Source organism: Vidua chalybeata, chromosome 2, assembly GCF_026979565.1.
Source record: "Vidua chalybeata isolate OUT-0048 chromosome 2, bVidCha1 merged haplotype, whole genome shotgun sequence".
NCBI classification, from domain to species: Eukaryota; Metazoa; Chordata; class Aves; order Passeriformes; family Viduidae; genus Vidua; species Vidua chalybeata.
Window position 1 is genome coordinate 40,703,481 of NC_071531.1, and position 19,656 is coordinate 40,723,136.

The following is a 19,656-nucleotide window of genomic DNA, read 5'->3' on the forward strand; positions in this document are numbered from 1 at the left end:
GTGAACAGAATATACTGCAGAGTATTACTTTATACAATCTTTAATGCATATTTTTTTATATTTTATCATGAACTTTATATAAAATTGTCAACATTTTAAAGAAAATATGTCCATGTATTAAACTATTACGTTTCTACCGTGGTTTACAATAAACACCAAATGAAAAGAAAAAAAGCCTCAGCTCTAAAGCTAATCATCATTAAATGCCTCCTATATGGGGAAGTTGGTTTGTTGTGGGTTTTTTTGTATTGGAGTTGAGTCTTTGTTAGCATAAAAGGACAACAACTGGAAGAAAATTACAATGTCAAGCCACAGTAAGGAAAGCACTAACCTGCCATTGCACAAGTACTTGACATTTCTGCTTTGTCCGTATTGGCTGCCTTCTTTAAAAAACAAAGTAGTGTTTCTACTTAAATGAAGTACAGAAATAACATAAAACAAAAAGAACCTTGACTTTGTAGTTCTAATGTAATTTAGATAATATCAGATACAAAACTTTTTTTATACTGTGCCATTATTAAATAGGACTGTTCGGTTTTTTATATTTATACTGTTTTCCCAAAATAACCAACTTTTATTGAAACTCCACAGGTCCATCAGGTCAAACTTCACAACAAAACTGAGTTTAGGGACTCAGTCTAGGAAGCATTTTGTGGTTATTTGTAATCTCTGTTCTCATTTAGTGACTTGTACACATACTCCCTCAAAAGTCATCACATTTCCATGGACAGACAAAGAAAAAACACTAGCTGAATTTTTGAACTGCATTATGCCAATACAATGTGTGTGATACCATTCCCATAAGCAGCTGACATGACAAACTGAATTAGTAAATACCTTGTTTATTTCTTTTCAAGAATGCAACATCAGCTCATGATTTCCAGGTATAAACTTTACAATACCAACATCAATCTTAAAATATATAATAAAATTTACATCAATATGTAAAAAGCTGCAAGTTAATATTTTTAAAAGTCATTGTCTTAGTGGTAAGTACATTGGACTTGGGGTGGGGGGAATCACTCTGAATGAAACGTACAAAATCACGTTTAAAAACACTTTGAGTCTTCCAACAGTGCAACTAAACATAAGCGTTCTTGTCAAAGTGCTTGGGTGGGGTTTTGTCAGGGACGCTGTTGTGGACCTTTGTACGAGAAGACATCACAGATGTGGCTCCATTATAGGCATACCCTCTCCTGAAGAGAAAAAAACAACCATTTACAGCTCGTCCCACAGACTGGTGCCATCTCTGCATCCAGGCATTCTAATAATAAAGCTAGAAGAAATGTATGGGAATGTACCTACAAATTTCAGGAGAGGTGGCACGTTCCTACTCTGTGTGGTCCCATTCTAGTTAAATGTGGCCACTCCAGCTATCTCTTTGCATCTGTCTTTACACTTTCCTGTAATGTATATCTCTCGTTCACAGCTAAGTAAATTAGGGCCTAATCATGAAATAATTAAAATTGTGGCAGATCCTAGATGAACAGTTACTCTCTACAGCTGTTCTTTGTTATCACCCCTCTTCAGCTGCTGGAGGTCCCACTGCCACCACCACTCACTTTTGATCTGATGATTTGAGATCAAAGAAACTTGTCTATTCATGCCTGTAAAGCCACCTGACCGCTTTTCCTACATCATTGAATGCACTGTTTTGCAACTGTAGTAAATTTATGAAATATATATATCATAAGTATTTGTTCTGAGCCAACAGCTTTTCTTAATTACATTAATGGTGGACAGAGCGTTATCCTTACATACCCTTCCTTTCTTTTATCCACACAATCTTTTTCAGAATCTCATTACAAAGTGTTTTGGAACAGTAATCAAATTAATACATATAGCAGGTAAAAATGCAGAGGTATTGATTTCTTTCAGTAAGTACAACTTGTGTTTTACCTTGCAGAATTACTGTTTTCAGCTATTGAGAAGCAGAATATAATGCCACCAATTATGCAGAGTGAAGCTCCAGCCCATCCAATGAACAAAGCTGCTCCTAATTCATACCTACAAGAAGTTAATAAATGTATTTAACAAAAGAGCATGGATTTAACAGGGTTATTTCCAGAATAAAATAACTAAATATTTTATTTTTCTTTAATAACTTTCCATTGACACATAAATTATTTACCACAAAATCAGCAGTTCTGCCATTCACCACATTCTTTTCATTATTTCCCTCTCACTCAGGAAGCAAACTCTGTCCCTGCAGTACACTTGGGCTATGCTTCTCTCCCTGCTCAGCCAGGGTTAGGGGTTAGGGGAAGGCCTGGCCTTTGTGCATCTCCTCCTGTATAGCTTCACTGTGGGGTTATGTCATTCTATGACCTGTTTACAGCACCAACTCCTCCATTCAGTTTTGTTCCTGTTGGCTCCCAAACCAAACTGGACTGGGGCTTTTCCTGGGCCAGAGACTACAAATTCTGCCTACAACCCTCCTTAAGTTTCCCCTCAAGCTCTCAGAATCTGTCTGACTCTTATCTCTCATCTTCCACACACCAGCCTGCTTAAGAGTTTGTACATATGCATAATATGCATGCAATGTATACATACGCAATGTATGCATATACATACACAGGTGTGTCTGGTGTAACCATTTGCACACACAGGTGCATGTTCCAGCATCTTTCTCCTTCTCTAGTCCCTGTGGCTGGATTCTATCTGGAAGAAACTGCTCCCCAGCACCTCCATGGGCAGAGCTCCCAGTCACCAGCAATGGTCCCCTCTGCTGCCTTGGCCAGTCACAAACTGTTTGCTGCCAGGAACTACTCCATTTGTCTCTGAGAGGAGACAGTGGTGCTTTAGCAGCATTATCCCACTAAATCCATGTTTCTAAAGCAACAGAAGTAAATGAAGGGAAAGAAGGGCATAGGGAAGAGATTCTTTTCTTTCCTCTCAGTGCTAATTCTTCAAGACAAGCAGCAAACCATGGATGCTCCTTGTCTGCTCCATTCCCCAGCTCTCTGTCTGAGTACCACTCTTAAGGCACTTTAAGGATGACCTGCATTAGCCTGCAGCCCAACAGTCTCCAGGGTCTTCTATTCCTCACCTTTGGAAAACACTTGTATATATCTCTTGCTCTCACTCTGCTGCAGTTTCCCCTTAAGGAGACCTTTATCTTCTCCAGACTTCTGGGATACTGCACAGAAACACAGGCCCCTGTCCCCCATCCAGCCACAACTGTCAACCAGGAGTCTGTGCTGTTCAAGCAGATGCTTCTATATTGATTTGTTGTAAACTGTGGTGAGGCAGCCAAATAAAACCCCCTGCTTGACAGCCTGCCTGTGCAACTGCAACACTGTAGTTGCACTTCTCAGCTAGTTCTGAACATTTCCGTGTGCACAGGCCCTAGTCTCACATTACCAAAATATCTAACTGAAAATACCTGTCAGCTGTTCTGAAAAAATTGTATCTTTACAAAATGGCACTGCAGAAACACTCAAAAAGAATCCAGTGAGGTGTTAGAAGACCTCAGACCATAAATCATCAGTGGACCAAGAGGCACATGCAAGATCCATGAAGAGCACATGAGGATCAGGTGCACAGACTGTGAGGGGATAAAGACCCAGGGATTTCTTTATTCAGGCTCCCTCTCTGGAGACACCAAGCTCAAGTTGAAATAAACTGACTCTGCCTCAGAACACTTCTTCAGCACCAGCATGGAGTTTACGGACCCAACCCCCAACTTAAACTGCTGGGAACCATAGCTCCTTCTACGCCGGGAAACTCTCCACCCAGTCCAGTTTCACTTCAAAATCTGCCAAACCTGCAAAATTTTAATTCTACTTATGCTCACATTTCCAACCACCTTGCTACGGTTTTCACATGACTCAAGGAGATTTGTGTCTCTCCAAGGACAGGGGGTTCTCTGAATCTACATCAGAGCTCATCACCTAAGATCCCATTATATTCAACATGCAAGAAATAAACACAAAGTGCACTTTTCGAGGCACTTCTTTCACTGACCTATAAAAGCAGATCAGAGACTTGCTCAGATGTGAGGTAATCCCCCTCACAGGGATCCCTCCATCCCTACAGGACTGCCAGAGCACACCTAAGGTACAAGGACCAGGATTAGGCTCCCCACAGAAGTAGATGCAGATCACCACACTGCTGGAGAACAGAGCTGGACCAAGATCCAGGATGGCTGTTGCAGTAACAACTTATTTGTCAAGACCATTTGCCTAGAAAGTGGGAAACACAAGTTTCCATATTTTTATCTAACAACACAAAACTGTTGACCAGAGGCTGAGGGATTTAAGCAGACCAAGCGCTATCTTCTCTTCCTGAAACTCTTCAACTGTACAGAAAAAAATCATGACTATATTTGATAGAATTGGGTAGAAAAGGGGTACCTGAGTGTTACCTACTAGCTGGGACAGAAGACATGGGGTTTGGCCTTTGTAGCTGGGGTTGTTTGACCTTGTGAAGCAATATTTGTTACTATACCATGATTAAACAGATTGCGTGTATGGCCCTTCTCAGGGGACTGCCACACCACCAGGTTAATGACTTGCAGAGCTGTCCTGATAGGTCTTTCTTCCACATCTTCAAACAGAGAAAACAACCTTTCTGATTTATACTGATACTTAAGAGGAAAGCTCAAGATTTTCAATGGCATATCAATGCCTATATGGGAAGTTAGTCAGATAATTTAAATTAAAAATAGTAAAGAAGGCTGGAGGGAAATCCTTATGGCTGACACAAGGTGCTGAACATTTTGTATCATTTGTTTCCCACTGGCAGTATCTCAAGCCTGTCTTTGACACTGCCAGAATAACTTCAGGAGAGAAATGTGCAGTAAAAGGAAAAAGGCTGAAACCCTCTCTCAGTGAAGAGACAATTCCAAATTTGCACAATATACCAGCAAACATATTAAATGTGCCGGCAATGCATAACAAGTAAGGGTTCAGAGATGGCAACAAAATGGAAATTTTACATCAGTTGAGAGAGGAAGGAGCTGAATGCCACCATTAACTCAGTCTGATGCAAGGTCACTGCATGAGCTACGTGCATTGTGCACAACTCAAATTAAAATGTCAGGATTTCCTCTCTGCCTTTATCTTTGTAATCATGATTATGTCTGCCCACAGCGGAGCTATGCTGGTTGTCCACAAAAAAAGTTAATTTCTGGAGAGGATGTTTTACTACTGTTATTTCAATATTTAAACTGGATTTCTCATTCCTTCACAGTAAAATTCCACCATGAGGTCTGCCTGCTCTTTCACAGCAGACAAGGGTAAGAATAGAGTGTAGGAAAAGGACTTCTGGCAGCAATCATGGTACTTTTCACTAAGAACAGTAAGCCTGATGAATAATTAACTTCTGTCTATATAGCCAGGCTCCATTTTCTTCAAAGAACCTCACATCCTTCTTTCTTTTGGTGGCCTTTTGAGCCTGTTTTCACTACATCAAATAAGCAGAAACTAGAGGGGAATTATGGAGAAAACTAATACAAGACTGTATGGAGAAAACTAATACTGTTTCAAGATAGGAAAAGCAGTGTCAACCCTACTGCAAATGTAGATCCCTTTAGTGCTATTTATTCAGACTATTTTCTTTCTGTCAAAGTGAAACATAAAGGCTCAGGGTTCCTTACTGATCCCTTACTTGTGTCTCAGGGAAGTGTGCACCCAATGTTTGGCATTCCAGTGATTCTGGAATCACTGCCAAGAAGACTTTAAAATCCTTGCCTTTAAAAAAGAGTTTACATCATGTATGAAGGCAAAACAGGAAAGTCTATGATGCTGTAATATACAGCCAACATTTTCAGACTTGGTAGTTAAGAACGTCAACCCAAAATCCAAGCGTTGCTTTGTGGATTGCTGCTTTTGCAGGTCCTGAGAATTTGCACAGCTTTCAAGGGAGTCTTCAGGTATGCTCATTATCTCTGGTGTGGATCCCAAAATTCTATAAATACTCACTCTCTTAAATTTAATTACAGGTATAGGCAAAGTATTTATGTTAGTGCTTAAAAGATTGTGGGTTTTGATAAGGTTTATGATCCAAATTTCAGTCACCTGGGTTCTCCTCAAGAGGAATCAAGATTGCTCAGTGCTCAACACTTTTATTGAAGCCATCTGCTATCAAAGGCTCAAGGAAATACTTTTCTCCCTTCCCTATCGAATGATGCACCTAATGAGCCCCTGCGTCTTGTGCAATCCTTTTGCTGCACCTCTGGCATCCAGGCAGGCTCCATTCCCAGTTAAGCCCAGCTGCCCTGCCAGCCCACAGTAGAGCTGATCACATGGATTGCAGAGCCATCACTGTGCAGCAAAGTGTTTGTTCATTGAATTTCAGCACCTGGTTGCTCCAGTTAGAAATTGTGGTTAAGTAAAACTGCAGCCCACTCTCCTCCTCTGCACAAGGAGAGAAGCAGCTGCTGTCTGTCTAAACAGGCTCTGGTGTGCAGTAGGAAACCTAAGGTCTACTTGTTCGAAAGATTTATGGTTATAGGAAAGTACTTACTTTTGTGCAACAAAAGAAGGGTCAAAGAATTCAGACGTAATCCTGTTTGCATACAGGGAACAACTAGTCATAGAGCACAACCCTGAAAAGCATAAGACAAACCATTCAGTGGAGCTGGCAGCACAGCTTTGGGCCTGACCCTGAAGTCAACGAAGCCATGGAGGTTTGTGCACGGGTTTCTGTGGAAAAGAAGCGGCTCTGGTATGACTTCATATATGCAAACTGATAGAAATAAAGTATATTTACCAGAGAGTATGAAAATCAGTCCAGCTAAGCAAGCTATTTTTGCTTTAGTCTGATCAGAGCCTCCAACTTTTGTACATTTCATTCCAACCAGTCCAAAAACGGCACCGAAGAAGCCCAGGCAGACAGCGGAGATCATCAATCCTCTGCAGGCTTGGATGTAACCTGTGAGAGAAAGAGCAAGCTTAATGTGAGAACCGGGACCATGACAAGTTTTGCTGTAGTTTCCCTCCCTCTGTGCAGCATCAGACACTCACTATTACAAATGGAATTGGACTTTGGCTGGAACAGTATCACTTTACCACTGAGTGTGTTCATAGGGCCTCATCACCTGTGCCCAGTTCATAAGAATCATACTATGGCACTCAGGGCTCCAAAACATTATCCCATAGCACTGGGTATAGCATCTGCAAGAGGTTATACCCATGAGGTTTAGAAGAGCAACTCCAAGTGGTCTGATCAGGTCACAAGTTGCAGAGCCACCCTGTGCACTCAAAGCAAGTCTTACATCAGTCCAGCTGGGCGTGTGTGTCGCAGGTGCAATATGGCTGGCAGTGAGGCTGGCAGCAGTGACCCTGGCTGGGGTCCTGGATCTTCCTGGGCCTGCCTGGATATACCACTGATTTGATTTGGATCTGCCCAGAAGGTTCTCATTCTGCAAGAAGTCAGCCATGCACTCAGCTCCATGGACAGCAGTAGTCCTTTGGGATAAAGCAAATTGCTGCCATATTTAAACCTGGACAAACAGCTTGCAGCTGGCTTCAGCCACAAGCAATTTGGCTGTGCTGCCCGAGACTGCTCCCAGAGGGACCTCCCAGGGCAGGACCCTTCAACAGGACAATGGGCTGCTTGGCCTCTTCTCCCTTCTGAGAATATCTTGTAATTGAAAGACTGTGATAATCTCATATCGCTGCTTACGGGGTGGAACGCTGCAATCTTACACAGCTGAATAACCATCACAAGATGTTTTTCTTCATAACCTGTTGTTACATCTCATTTAAAATGAAAATGAACTCCCACTATTAGGGCATTCATTCTTTTTGCTTTGATCTCCAGTGGGTGGAAATGTTGAGAGCTAAACCACATTGTCATTGCCTATTACACCAAATTTTATTTAATAATAAATAAACAAAAAAACCCCACCAAACCCTGCATAAAGTTTTAATATGTAAGAAAATAATATATTAAAGCAGGAACTAGAGGACATCTGATGAAAACAGAAGGCAGCAGATTCAAAACAAAAGGTGTGCTTGTTTGTAAAATGAAGCTGTGGAATTCCTTTCTACAGGATGTATGGACACTAAGGCTTTACTGAGACTCAGAAAGAGACTGGATGTGTTTCTGATGGAGAAGTCTGTGTCTGGCTGGCAGGGCTTTGAGATGTACATGGCTACCACAGACGCTTGGCCACTTTCTGCTATCTTTACTGCCACCTCCTTTAGCCACTGCTGAAGGTATATCAGTTCTAGGATGACCGGCCTGTGCTTGAACAATATTTTAAATCCCCCACTGACTCACAGCTTTGAGCAACAAAGCAACGTGTAGCACATAACACCCCATTTTAGCAGGCCTGCTGAACCTGGGAGCTGTGCTGCCCATCTGTGAACACAACCTACTAGCATTTATCCACCACTGCTGGCACACAGACAGACTTCTGTCATTTGCAACAGGCTTCTGTAGCCCACCTGCTCAAGAAAGACACAATCAATGACATAAGTGTGACTGTCACACAGCTCACATGTTGGAATGTAAGATAGAGAGTGATTTGTGCAAGACTCAGGTTGGAAGACAGCAGCCTTGCTTTGTTAATTTTTGCTATAGGCATGGAAAACTTGCCTTATGCTGCTTTAAGTGGTGTGTAATGTATTTATTGTAGCAGACAGGTAAAGCACAAGATGAAGACTGGAAAGGAAGCTATTATTTTTGACAGGTCCAATTTATTGACAGTGTTAGTTAGCTAATTGACACATTAAAGTGCTGAACCATGAACATGTTTACCTGGAGGTCTTCTAAACTTTTATTTATGTCTGAACCTCCTAGGAAAACCAGTAAATATTCACCCCAACTAAGATATCCAACATTTGCTAGTAACCACAGGGCTGAAATTCAGTTTTTGCTGAAGGTCAATACACAGTTTTAAAATAGGTAGAGGGTAGCGAGACAGCAAGAAATAATTAACTCACTCACTCAGAAATCATTTTCAATTATAAACAGCATGAACTGGAGGACTGCTCAATTCTGCTGAATGAATAACCTTTCTTGCTAAATAATTCACTGAAGTGGGCAGGCCAGCTATAGTAGGGCTTATTTCAGTTCACCAGAGCAATCAGCCAACTGGCACACATTTTTAAAACAAAATATAGGAAAAAAAAAATCACAATTTACACCAGTACTATGGAAAAGCAGAAGGCTCTAGTAATCCCACTAGGCTGACTGGAGTATTAGGAAGCATGAAAGGTTGAAATCAACCTTTTCACCAAATCAAACCTCTTATTGCTTAGATCCTGGATTCAAACTCTGTATAAGATTTGGCTGTAAGAGGAACTAAACCTCTTTTTTGCTTTCAAGAAAACAAGATTATATTGGGCACCAGACTTATAGGGCTTGTTCAGCTTGAAGAAGAAAAGGATCTGGGCAGACCTTACAGCAGCCTTCCAGAACCTAAAGTGGGCCTACAGGAAAGGTGGAGAAGGACTTTTTACAAGAGTGTGTAGTGACAGGACAAGGGAAAATGCCTTTAAACTGAAAAAGGGCAGATTTAGGTTAGATATTAGGAAGATATTAGATATTAGGAAGAAATTCTTTACTGTGAGGGTGGTGAGACACTGGAACAAGTTACCCAGAGAATGGATGCCCCCTCCCTGGAAGTGCTGAAGTTTGGATGCAGCTTTGAGAAACCTTTACTAGTAGGAGGTGTCCCTACCTATGGTAGGCAGGTTGGAACTAGATGGTCTTTAATGTCCCTTCTAACCCAAAACATTCTGTGATTCTATGATAATGAAGAGGAGTGGAAAAGGGAGCTGTCTATTTTTTCCTAGTCCTCCACTCAAGACTAAAACCTGTCCTTTTCCAAATGTTTATGGTCTGTATTTGCACCAGCTCCTGCAGGAAACTTGTCATGTACATACCAACCAGCCAAATGAAGCTCCCAAGCAGCAAAAAGCCATGTGTTTTAAGCAGACAAGCAGAAAAACATGCACTGCTCATAAAGTCATGTTTAGCAGCATTCCAAGAGAAACCTATTTCAAGGTGAGTTGTTTTTTTGGGGTTTTTTTTTTGGTTTTTTTTTTTTTGTTTTGTTTTGTTTTTGGGGGGGGGTTTGTTTTTTGGTTTTTTTTTTTTTTTTTTTTTTTTTTTGTTTCAAACAAATGTGTTTTGTCTTGCATTGAAATTAATCTTGTTAAAGCTTCATCTTTCTTGCCTCACTGCTCTCACACTTGCCTCATGCTTACAAAGACTTAGAAGGCATTCACGTACTCATATCATATGACACTATGGAAAAAAAATATATATGCAAAGTTCTGGGGACTGCCACTTTCACAATAAATACCTCTGGTGGCATTTTGCAGTCTACATCACGTGAAGTGTAAGAGGTTGCCTTACAGATACAGCACAGATTCCTTCCAAAAGTACACACCCATTGCTTTTGTATGTCTTTCTAAGCTCTAATACCCTCTTTTAGCTCATAATTGAATTTTTGTTCAGCTCTGTTCTTGCAAAAGGTCATCAGATCCACTGTAGGAAACATGGAAACTGATACGTCCTCTTTTGGGGAGGTGGTTTCATCAGTAAATTTCCACCTATGACCAGTGGCACAAAAAGTAAACCTGAAATGACTTTAAGCCCCACAGACAGGAAGAGCATTTTTGCTTGCATAAAGAATGTGGGGCTCAGCACTTAATGAGGGCTAGTCAAATTGGTTTCTTCTATAGGAATGCATAAAGGTGGAAGGGGACCACAAGCAATTTTCTCTGGAAGCCATTCATGTGGAGTGATGGCCTTAAAGCCATGATGGGCTGCTGTGCCATCCCACAGCAAGCTGGGGAGGACAGTCCAAGCCCACTCCATGACAGAAACCAAAACAAGGGTAAAGAGGAACCATGTCCTGAGCACCCCTGATCTGAACTATGACACTGCTTCTGAAGAAGGAAGGACTTCTCCTGCATTCCACAGAAAAATTCCAGCAACTACAGTAGAATCATAGAGTCATGGAGGTTTGGGTAGGGAGGGATCTCAGAGGTCATCTGGTTCCCAGCTCCTGCCATGGGCAGGGACACCTCACATAGACCAGGTTCCTCAAAGCATGGTCACACCAATTTCTTTCCCCCTCATTTTGCCTCTGACCCCTTGGAAGACCTGAGTGGTCTCTGAGCGGGTAAGAAGTCCAGCTTACTTAGAGGTTTCCAATTTGACCAATAAAAAAAAAAAAATTCTGTAGAAGAGGAACTGCTCTGAGAGGCAAATCTGCTCCATCTGTGTGATGAAGGAGTAGAGGCAAGCCACATTTCCCTAGCACAGAAAAATTTTTAGGAATTTTTTTAGGAATTTTGAGGAGAGCAGCATATTGTCACTACATGTATCTTTATTGTATCATTTATCTTTATTGTTTCAGCTCACAAACACTTCCCTGAGAACAGAAACCAGATCTGCCCTGTTTGCGTCTTCTGAGTCCCCCTACCTGAGGATGGAGTCAGGAAGTTCCCGCATTCCCAGTCACAGGGAATGGGATCCACCTTAGACATGTAAGTCTGGGCAAAGAGGAAGAGGAGGGAAGGAAGAGGCTAGACAAGGGCTGAGGCAGACTTGTCTACTTGTTGAGACAAAAATTCTTTAAGCCACGACTGACACACCACAGCCCTGCACTCCCCCCCAGGGCTTCCTGTGGTGGTTAGGGTGAAGAGGGGACATACACACCCACAGTCGGCTGCTGGCAGGTTCCCTGCAGAGCCTGTATCCACAAGGAAAGGAGTTGAGCTAGGCAATGTACTGAAAGCACCTCTGACTGCAGTGGCTGCCCCTCTGACCCCACCCAGCTTGCCTGGTCTGTGCTGGGGGAGGGGGGCGGGGGTACATCACTCCCCCTCCAGCCTGCCTTTCATTCATGTTGTGCCTGGGTACCACAATCTGTCCCCACAGCATTTAAAGATGCTGTTGAGAAGCACTGAAGCCAAGAACATTCTACTACTGATAAACAACCTGGCCAGAAGGGTTGGGAGAGGGCTCTTCCAGACATGCATTTCAGATTCACTTCTGTCTGAAATGAGCTGATGGCTCTTTCACTGTGCACAAGGCACCTCGGAAACTCATTCTTTGGCCAAATGGAACATGCTACCCAACACACAAGGTTTCAGTGCACAAGCATTTGGGTGGAAGAAGGGAAAGGATCTTGCTGTCAAGTGTTGTCTTCTTTTTGAAGATTTAAATGCTCCCAATTCTTCATACATTGTAACTATGCTTTTCTTACTTTAAAATCAGATTCACCCAGACCTAAAAGAACAGCTAAACAATAGATTCAAGGGATCCAAAAGGTTTCGCTCCAACGATCACTCCATGCCTGCCTGCACAGAGACCCCTGCTCCTTGCCCAGTCCTGGAAACTACATTCTCAGCTGCTACACTTGGCCACAGAGTGACTGATGTCAATGGAGGCCAGCCAGCTCTCCTATCCCTTTGGAGGAACTGGCAAATTCCTCTGCCACCACAGGGCTGGGTCAAAAGAAAGTCTGGGAACAGCACTTCTCCCCCAGAGGGAAGCATCCTGTAGTAGTGGTGCTTAAGGGTTGCCTGTGTTGCCTCATTTTGGTATCTTGACCTCCTTCAGCCCTTTCTACATACAGAGGTTAAAAGTTTTCCGATATTGATATTAACATCATGTTCATATTAATCCCTGTTACAATTAGTATTAATCTCTGTTAGTGATTAGATTAACAGACCTTCCTTTCCTCTTAAACAGAACTTTTACACCAAAATATCTTCTCAGACTCCAGTGCAAAGGGAATGTCTTGCCAGACTGTGAACAGTAGGCATGATCTTTTGTGAGTATCAAAGCCACTGGAACACTGCATATTGCATTCATTTATAACTATAAAACTTAGAAAAGCTGCCATAATTTTAGAAGCCTTTCCTCCCTTTCTTTACAGCCACTTCTGAAGCTATAAACCGATGTCATACACACTTCTCCTGTTTCTACCAGCCACGATCGGTGTGGATTTATCAACTAAAAGTTTAGTTGCAAAGATTTCCTGCAGTGAACCAGTTTCCCTGTACAGCTTCCTTAAAGGGCAAAAATGTTTCTCCTTAATGAGGGAAGAAACGCAGCACCAACTCAACCTTTGGTTTCAAGCCCTATAGCAAAACTCTTAGCTTTGCTTCAAAATAACATTGCCCTAAAGCTGAGCAAAGCTATGCATCCCTTCTGCATACCTTTGCATCCCTGACTGCCCCGAGCTTTCACACTGTCATTTATCAATGAAGCAATTACATCTGAGTTAATAACCACTTAGCAAAACCAGCAAAGGAACATTAATTAAAACAAAACTACGCCAAAGCTTGTTCTTCTCCACCGACCGTTGCATGGCTGGCAAAACCATAAAAAAGAGGAATGTCACGACAGTCAGAAACTAAATCGGCAAGAAAATTTTGCCTGCATTCTTCTTGTGTCAAATCCACACATTCGCTCTTCTGATGGGGAAAAAAAGACAGGTAGTGACAGCACGAGAGCCCAAACCGGACACTTGGGCACCAAATATAACCTCAACTAGTGGGTTTTTGGAGGAAAAAAACTCACTTCCACAGGTGTGCACAAGCAGCACGCTGCCACCTGCCTGGGGACACGGGGGCACCTGCCCATGAGGCCGCGGGGAGCTGCCTTCGCCCGGGTCCCCGCCGCCCCCCGGCCCCGCTCGGCGCACCCCGACCCCCCGCTGCCCTCCCGCCCCGCCGAGCCCGGCCCGGGAGCGGCCCCGGGAGCTCCCGCAGAGCGGCACAGGGGACACCGGGGAGGTGTCGGGGTGGGGGTCAGCGGGAGCCTGACCGTCCAGCGCCAGCATGGATGGGAAGTCCTTGCAGTTGGAGACGCCGGTGGAGTCGGTCACGCAGGTCTTCCAGAGGTTGGCCCAAAAGGTGGCGGTGGTGATGACCGTGCCATCGATGGTGGACACCTTCCAGTAGTCGGTGGGCAGCGTGGAGGAGACCAGCACCCATCCCGAGATGGTCAGCAGGAACGCGATGATCTCCGCCGACGTGCTCGCCATGGGCCCGGCAGCAGGCGGCGGGCGGCGCGGAGCCGCGGCGGATCCCGGCGGAGCCCGGGGCGGTGGATCCCGGCGGCAGCGGGCGGAGCGGACGAGCGCGGCTGGGCGGGGGCGGCGACCGCGGCCGCGCAGCCCAATCAGCACCGGCAGCTCTCGGCATCGCCCCGGGACCGGCCCCGCCCCGCCCGGCACCGGCATCGCCCCGGGGTCCCCAGAGCGGACCTCGGCACCGCCCGACGGGGTGCTCCCCGGGGTGGCGAAATGAACCAGACCTGAAAGCAAACAGCGGCGACCTGTAATTTGGGGTTAGAGTCTCCTTCCTCCGCAGGTGCAGGGGTCGGGAGGGGATGGCATCAGAGGGACGGGTGCGTCCTTAGCGTCTCCTTCCCAGCTGCAGGTTTGCGTCTCTTTCCGAATGACCCCGTGCCATCCTCCCCACAAACAGCCTTGCCAGGAAGGTGGCTTTGAGCAATAATTGTAGAATACAGGTGTGCCGACCGTGAGTGCTCCGTATTCCTACAGGGCCATAAGCTTTTGAAACGCATAACAGGGGTTTTTAATCCTCTGAATTTCAGCTGGCCTCTGATATTATCCAGCCACAGGTGATACAGCATTTGATACCTGTTTTTGCAATGTGAGGTGATGAACTTGGGATTTTCTACCTCACTTTTCATGCAGTGGCATTCAAGCCTGCAGCTCGCAGGTGGAGAGTTATCCACAGTGATTTCTCCTCGTTTGAAGCTGTTTACTTTCCACATCAGTAGTATATTTGCCATTGATGTGGAAAGTACACTGCCGGTCTTTACTTTCCTCCTATTTATGTCAAAACTATTGTTACATTTTCTAAACCTTTTTGCCAGATGGGCAATTACTGGAGGATAAGAAGCCATATTTGCATCATTATTCTTCTGTTGAATGCTCTTTGGTTTTGCCGTGTGGACACAAACCCGGATGTAATCACCTTACAGACATATATTAAAAAAAAAAGGAAAAGAAAAAGGAGAAAAACCTCAGAGTTGGGTGTACCTTTGGATGTGTGTCAGAGCTCAGTGGGAACAGGGTGTTTGTTGATCTGTTAATGCTCCTGCAGGATAAAAGGAGGTCCACAGATGCATTTCCTGATGCAGTGGCTCTCTGCCTGCTCTCTGCCTCCCTGGTACCCTCTGACTTTCAGGTGACGCACAGCAGCATTGACAGGGAAGAGGGAGAAGGAAAAGCAGGCAGGAGGTTTGTTTGCACAGCAGCATTGGGCATGGGGCATGCTACAGCTCCATTCAACCTCTGTGCCAAGATGCCTTCCTCTCTCCTCAGGAAGGAAAAGAAATAGGGTCATGAAGAAGGTGAGCCAGCCTCCTGTGTGGTGTCAGGCTGTAGCCAGAGCTCACTTTGGAACACTGGGATGACTATAGATCCAAGTCCCATCTCCATGATACTATGATCTAGTTATCATAGGGCATGGCAGCAGAAGGGAAAAAGGAAAGAAAGATTTTTTTCAATATTTCCCCCATCATAGTGCTTTGAGACCTTACAGACTGGAATTATGTTGGTAGTGGTAGAGTAGATCAATCCAAGCTATCAACTAGGATCTAATCAAGTCTGAGGTAGGAGACTTGAGTCCAAAATTGAGTCATTGTGTTTCTTGACATGGGACCTATTGTTTTGTTGATAACACTGCTTTGCTTGGTGAATCCAGGGAGTAGCATTTGGGCAAATCTTGGCCAGGGCCCATCAGAACTTTTTGGTGCACTGTCATGCAATAACCAGAAGGCTAGAGTGAGTGTTGAAGGACAGGAATGCAGCCAGGACACCTCTAGGCCTGAGTCTGAGCTCCTGAGTCTGGGAAGGAGAGGAAGAGGGTCTTCCTGAAGAGAATAGGCACTGCTCTCCAGAGGGCCAGCAGAAGTGGCAGGCTGGTGAGTGACCCTGCTGAGGGTGGGCAGTCCTGCTGAAGCTGCTGTGGCCTCTGGCTGTGATGTCCAACAACCATCTGTTCTGTCCCAGACCATGCTGCTTTCAACAGAGCCAGACTTGGCTGCCATGTACAGTGTGGATCCATGTCTTTCTGTGGGCCACCTGTCTGCTGCCAGGGATGTCAGGGTGAGCCCATGGAGGTGGCTTAGGACGAATTAAATTATTTCAACCTCAATCCCACTCTCTGCCTGCCCATAAGGACCTTTCAAGCAGGGCTAACTTATATGTATGTTCCCTTGTAAGCCTGGTTTTATCCAGAATGTTGTAAAGTGGCCTGAGTGTACATGAGAACCAGACTTGCTTTGGCTTCAGGGAAAGGCTCCTCCTTTCATCTCCTGATACTGTTGCTTCTGAGAATGTTTTGTGTTACTAATCCAGTTATCATTTTTGTCATCTAAAATCAGAGTAAGATGTTGCACTTCTGATCTCAACTTTGGTGATGTAAACACAAAATGGCATAGTGCACAGCTGAGTGTTCACGCCAGGCTGAAGAGTAAGGCAAGTTGCAAGAGGATACTCTTCCCCCATGACATTTTCTTCATGCTGACTGGAATCTGCAGGGATTGGTAAACATTCATCTGGGAGGCTGTGTTTCTCCCCTGTATATTTTTTTTCAGCTTCTTTCTCTTGTGCAACTGCAAGTCCCTTTACCGTGAGCTTAACTTATGCATCTTCCAGTTTTCCAGGATACTGTGGCCTCTTTTCTCCCTGTTGATATAGTAGGAACTTCAACATCTATATGAAGACATTTCTATATCTCTCTTCAACCTCTGTCTTCCTGCCACCATAGCTCTGGCACTGGATTTGCTTATTTGGCTTTCTTAGCTATTTATAGTTTATGTAGTAGAGCAAAAGTCTTGTCCTTTGGGGTTTTTTTTGGTTTTTTTTTTTTTTTGATTGATTTTTTTGGGTTTTTTTTTTGTTCCTGTACTTCAAGACAAGTTATGACTTGGGAATTTTTTGAAAGTTCCTCAGGTCGCTGTGGGACTGATTTCCTTTTTCTTCTGTTCATCAGTAGATCATGTCAATATAATAGCACAGTTTTGTGCTGGGTCATTTGACTGAGTATGGGTTTTATTCCCTTGGACTGGGGACTGGGTTTATTCCCTTGGACTTAAGAAAGGTGCTTGTGTCTTTTTTGAAAAAAACAGCCCTTGTGGTTCATTTTTTGTGGCAAGTTTCATTGACTCCTGGGCATAAAAGTGGCACTTAGGAGAGAAATATTAGTATGTGTTTAGAATAGGCTATTTCATTTGGAAGGGACCTGTGTTGATCATCTAGTCCAGCTGCCTGATACTTCAGAACTGACCCGAAGTTAAAGCGTGTTACTAAAGGTGTGTACAAATACCTCTTAAACACTGATGGGTTTGGGGCATCAACCACCTCTCTAAGAAGCCTCTTCCAGGGTTTGACCATGCTCTCAGTAAAGAAATGCTTTTCCTAATGTCCTGGCAGAGCTTTGAACCATTCCCACGCATCACATTGCTGGATTCCAGAGAGAAGAGATCAACTTCCCCTCCTCAGGAAGCTGCAAAGAGCAATGAGGTCACCCCTCAGCCTCCTTTTCTCCAAATGAGACAAGCCCAGAGCACTCAGGCACTCCTCACAGGACACCATTTTCAGCCTTCTCAGCCCAGCTGTTGCCCTCCTATCCTATCCTCAACATCCATCTTAAATTGTGGACCTAGCACTGCACACAGCACTCCGGGTGAGGCCACAGCCGTGTTAAAAAGAAAGGGGTAATCCCCTCTCCTGACAGGCTGGTGATGCTCTGTTTTATGCACCCCAGGAAGTGATTTGCCCTCCTGGCTGCCAGGACACTTGGCTGACTCACACTGATGCTGCTGCTGACCAGCACCCCCAGATCCCTTTCTTCACGGCTGCTATCAAGCCTCTGTTCTGCCAATTTTTACTTGTGCCTGGCTTTTCTCTGTTCTAGATACAGAATCCAGCATATGGACTCGTTAAATTTCATCCCAATAATCATTGCCCAGTGCTGCAATTGGGCAGTGCAAAACCTTTTGTCCCCCAAGAGTGTCAACGGCACCTCCTGGGTTGGTGTCGTCAGCTAATGGTGTGTTCAAATCCTGCATCCAGATTGCTGATATTGAACAGATCTGGCCCCCGGGAATGAGGTGTGAGGAACACCACTGGTGAACATTGACATCCAGATGTAGCCCCACTACAACCCTTTGGACTTTGTCCTTCAGCCAGCACACCATAAATCCATTCATCCCACAGCTGGACAACTTGTGCGGAAGGATGCTGTAAGGGACAGTATGAAATCCCTGACTTAAATCCAGAAAAACTCCATCCCCCACCTTCCCTTCATCCACCAGGTGGGTGACCTTATAATAGAAGGATATGAAATTAGTTAAACAGGATTTTCCCTTTGTGAACCCATGTTGACTGTGCCTGGGGATTGCATTGTTCTTTAAATGCCTTTTGACAGTACCCAGTGTGATCTTCTCTGCAACTTTTCCAGGAACTGAAGTTAGACTAACAGGTCTGTAGTTCCCTGGGCCTTCCCTCACATCCTTCTTGTAGATTGGAATAACACTGGCTAGCTTCCAGTCAGCAGAGACCAACCCAGGGCTACTGAGGTTTTTGAACTACATACATTTTACAAATCAGGCTGGAATATTAATAAATAGTTGAATTTTTATAATGTACAAACTTTTATTATATTGCCATGTAAAGAAGAACCCTTCAGAGATGGTTTTGCTCTCAAGTCTGAAATACATTATATTATTTTAGCTCTTGCAGGCTCAAAATTACAAGTAATCATTATTGCCTCATAAGTTAAACACTGGATGACAACAACATTTGTTCTGCAGCCAGGATAAGCAGGCTAGGGTCGTCATGCCTTTGTCCTGGAGTAATTTTTCTTGTAATTTTACCATGCATAGGTTGGGCAACTTGAGACTCTTTCCTGGCTTTGCCATGTTATGATTTCCAGGGTGCCTAGAGCACTTGTGCAAAAGGAAAAAGTCCCGACTTCATTTTTCTTCAGCTGAAGGACAGCTTCCTTGTTTGCTAGGGTTTTCCTGAGAGTCTGAATATTGAAAAAGTAAGGCAGACATAGGGAACATAGACAGGCTTATGAGAATGTCATCACCTGGGTCTGTTGGCAGTGCTAGATCTGGGGAGGGCACCCCAAACTGGCATGTACGTTAGAGGGGATTAACACAATGGTAAGTGAGGAGCTTGCACGTTGCTCTGCATTGTGCAGAACAAAGTGCCACCTAAAAAATGAGCAACCAGATCCTCTTCCTCAAAAGAGAGCAAACAAAGGGATGTTTCTGTCTCACCTAAAAAAAAAAAAATCCATCAGATTTGGAACATCAGTTAATAATCACCAGTCCTTGCTGGGGGTGCTATCGTTGTTTTTCTTAAGTGGTGGAAAAAGGAATTAAATTAAATTACTGCATGTCTTTTGTAAACTGCCAGGACAAGAATGATTTTTAGCTATGCAGTTCATATATTACATAACAAAAAGTAAAAAATTAATAGGAACTGACAATCCAGAGCATTTTAAAGGAGTGAAAAATTGCATTCCGCAAGCCATAAACTTTCCCCTCTCCCTCTCTCTGTTCAGTGCATTCGGACATTACTGACTTTGTTTCTTGACACTGTGATTAATGCTTTGTTTCTTTCTTTTGGTTTTTTTTTTTTTTTTAGCTTGCCTTAATTTTGTTGAGAAAAGCCTGTGTTGTTCCCTG

General features: G+C 44.0%; 2 protein-coding genes across 2 annotated transcripts in view; one reads left to right on the forward strand and one right to left on the reverse strand.

Moving 5' to 3' along the window:
* Positions 1 to 2,042, forward strand: part of DZIP1 (DAZ interacting zinc finger protein 1) — a 40,885-nt gene extending 38,843 nt beyond the window's left edge. The window contains exon 21 of the transcript XR_008429320.1: positions 1,907 to 2,042. The gene's annotated coding sequence lies outside the window, so the exon portion shown is untranslated. The remainder of the gene's footprint in view (positions 1 to 1,906) is intronic.
* CLDN10 (claudin 10) lies at positions 827 to 13,987 on the reverse strand. Its single transcript, XM_053935205.1, has 5 exons — positions 13,744 to 13,987; positions 6,715 to 6,876; positions 6,469 to 6,550; positions 1,900 to 2,007; positions 827 to 1,196 (listed from the first exon to the last, which is right to left on the reverse strand). The coding sequence occupies exons 1-5, from the start codon at positions 13,961 to 13,963 to the stop codon at positions 1,082 to 1,084; spliced, it is 687 nt and encodes a 228-aa protein (XP_053791180.1). The 5' UTR covers positions 13,964 to 13,987; the 3' UTR covers positions 827 to 1,081.
* Between the last annotated feature and the right edge of the window lie 5,669 nt (positions 13,988 to 19,656).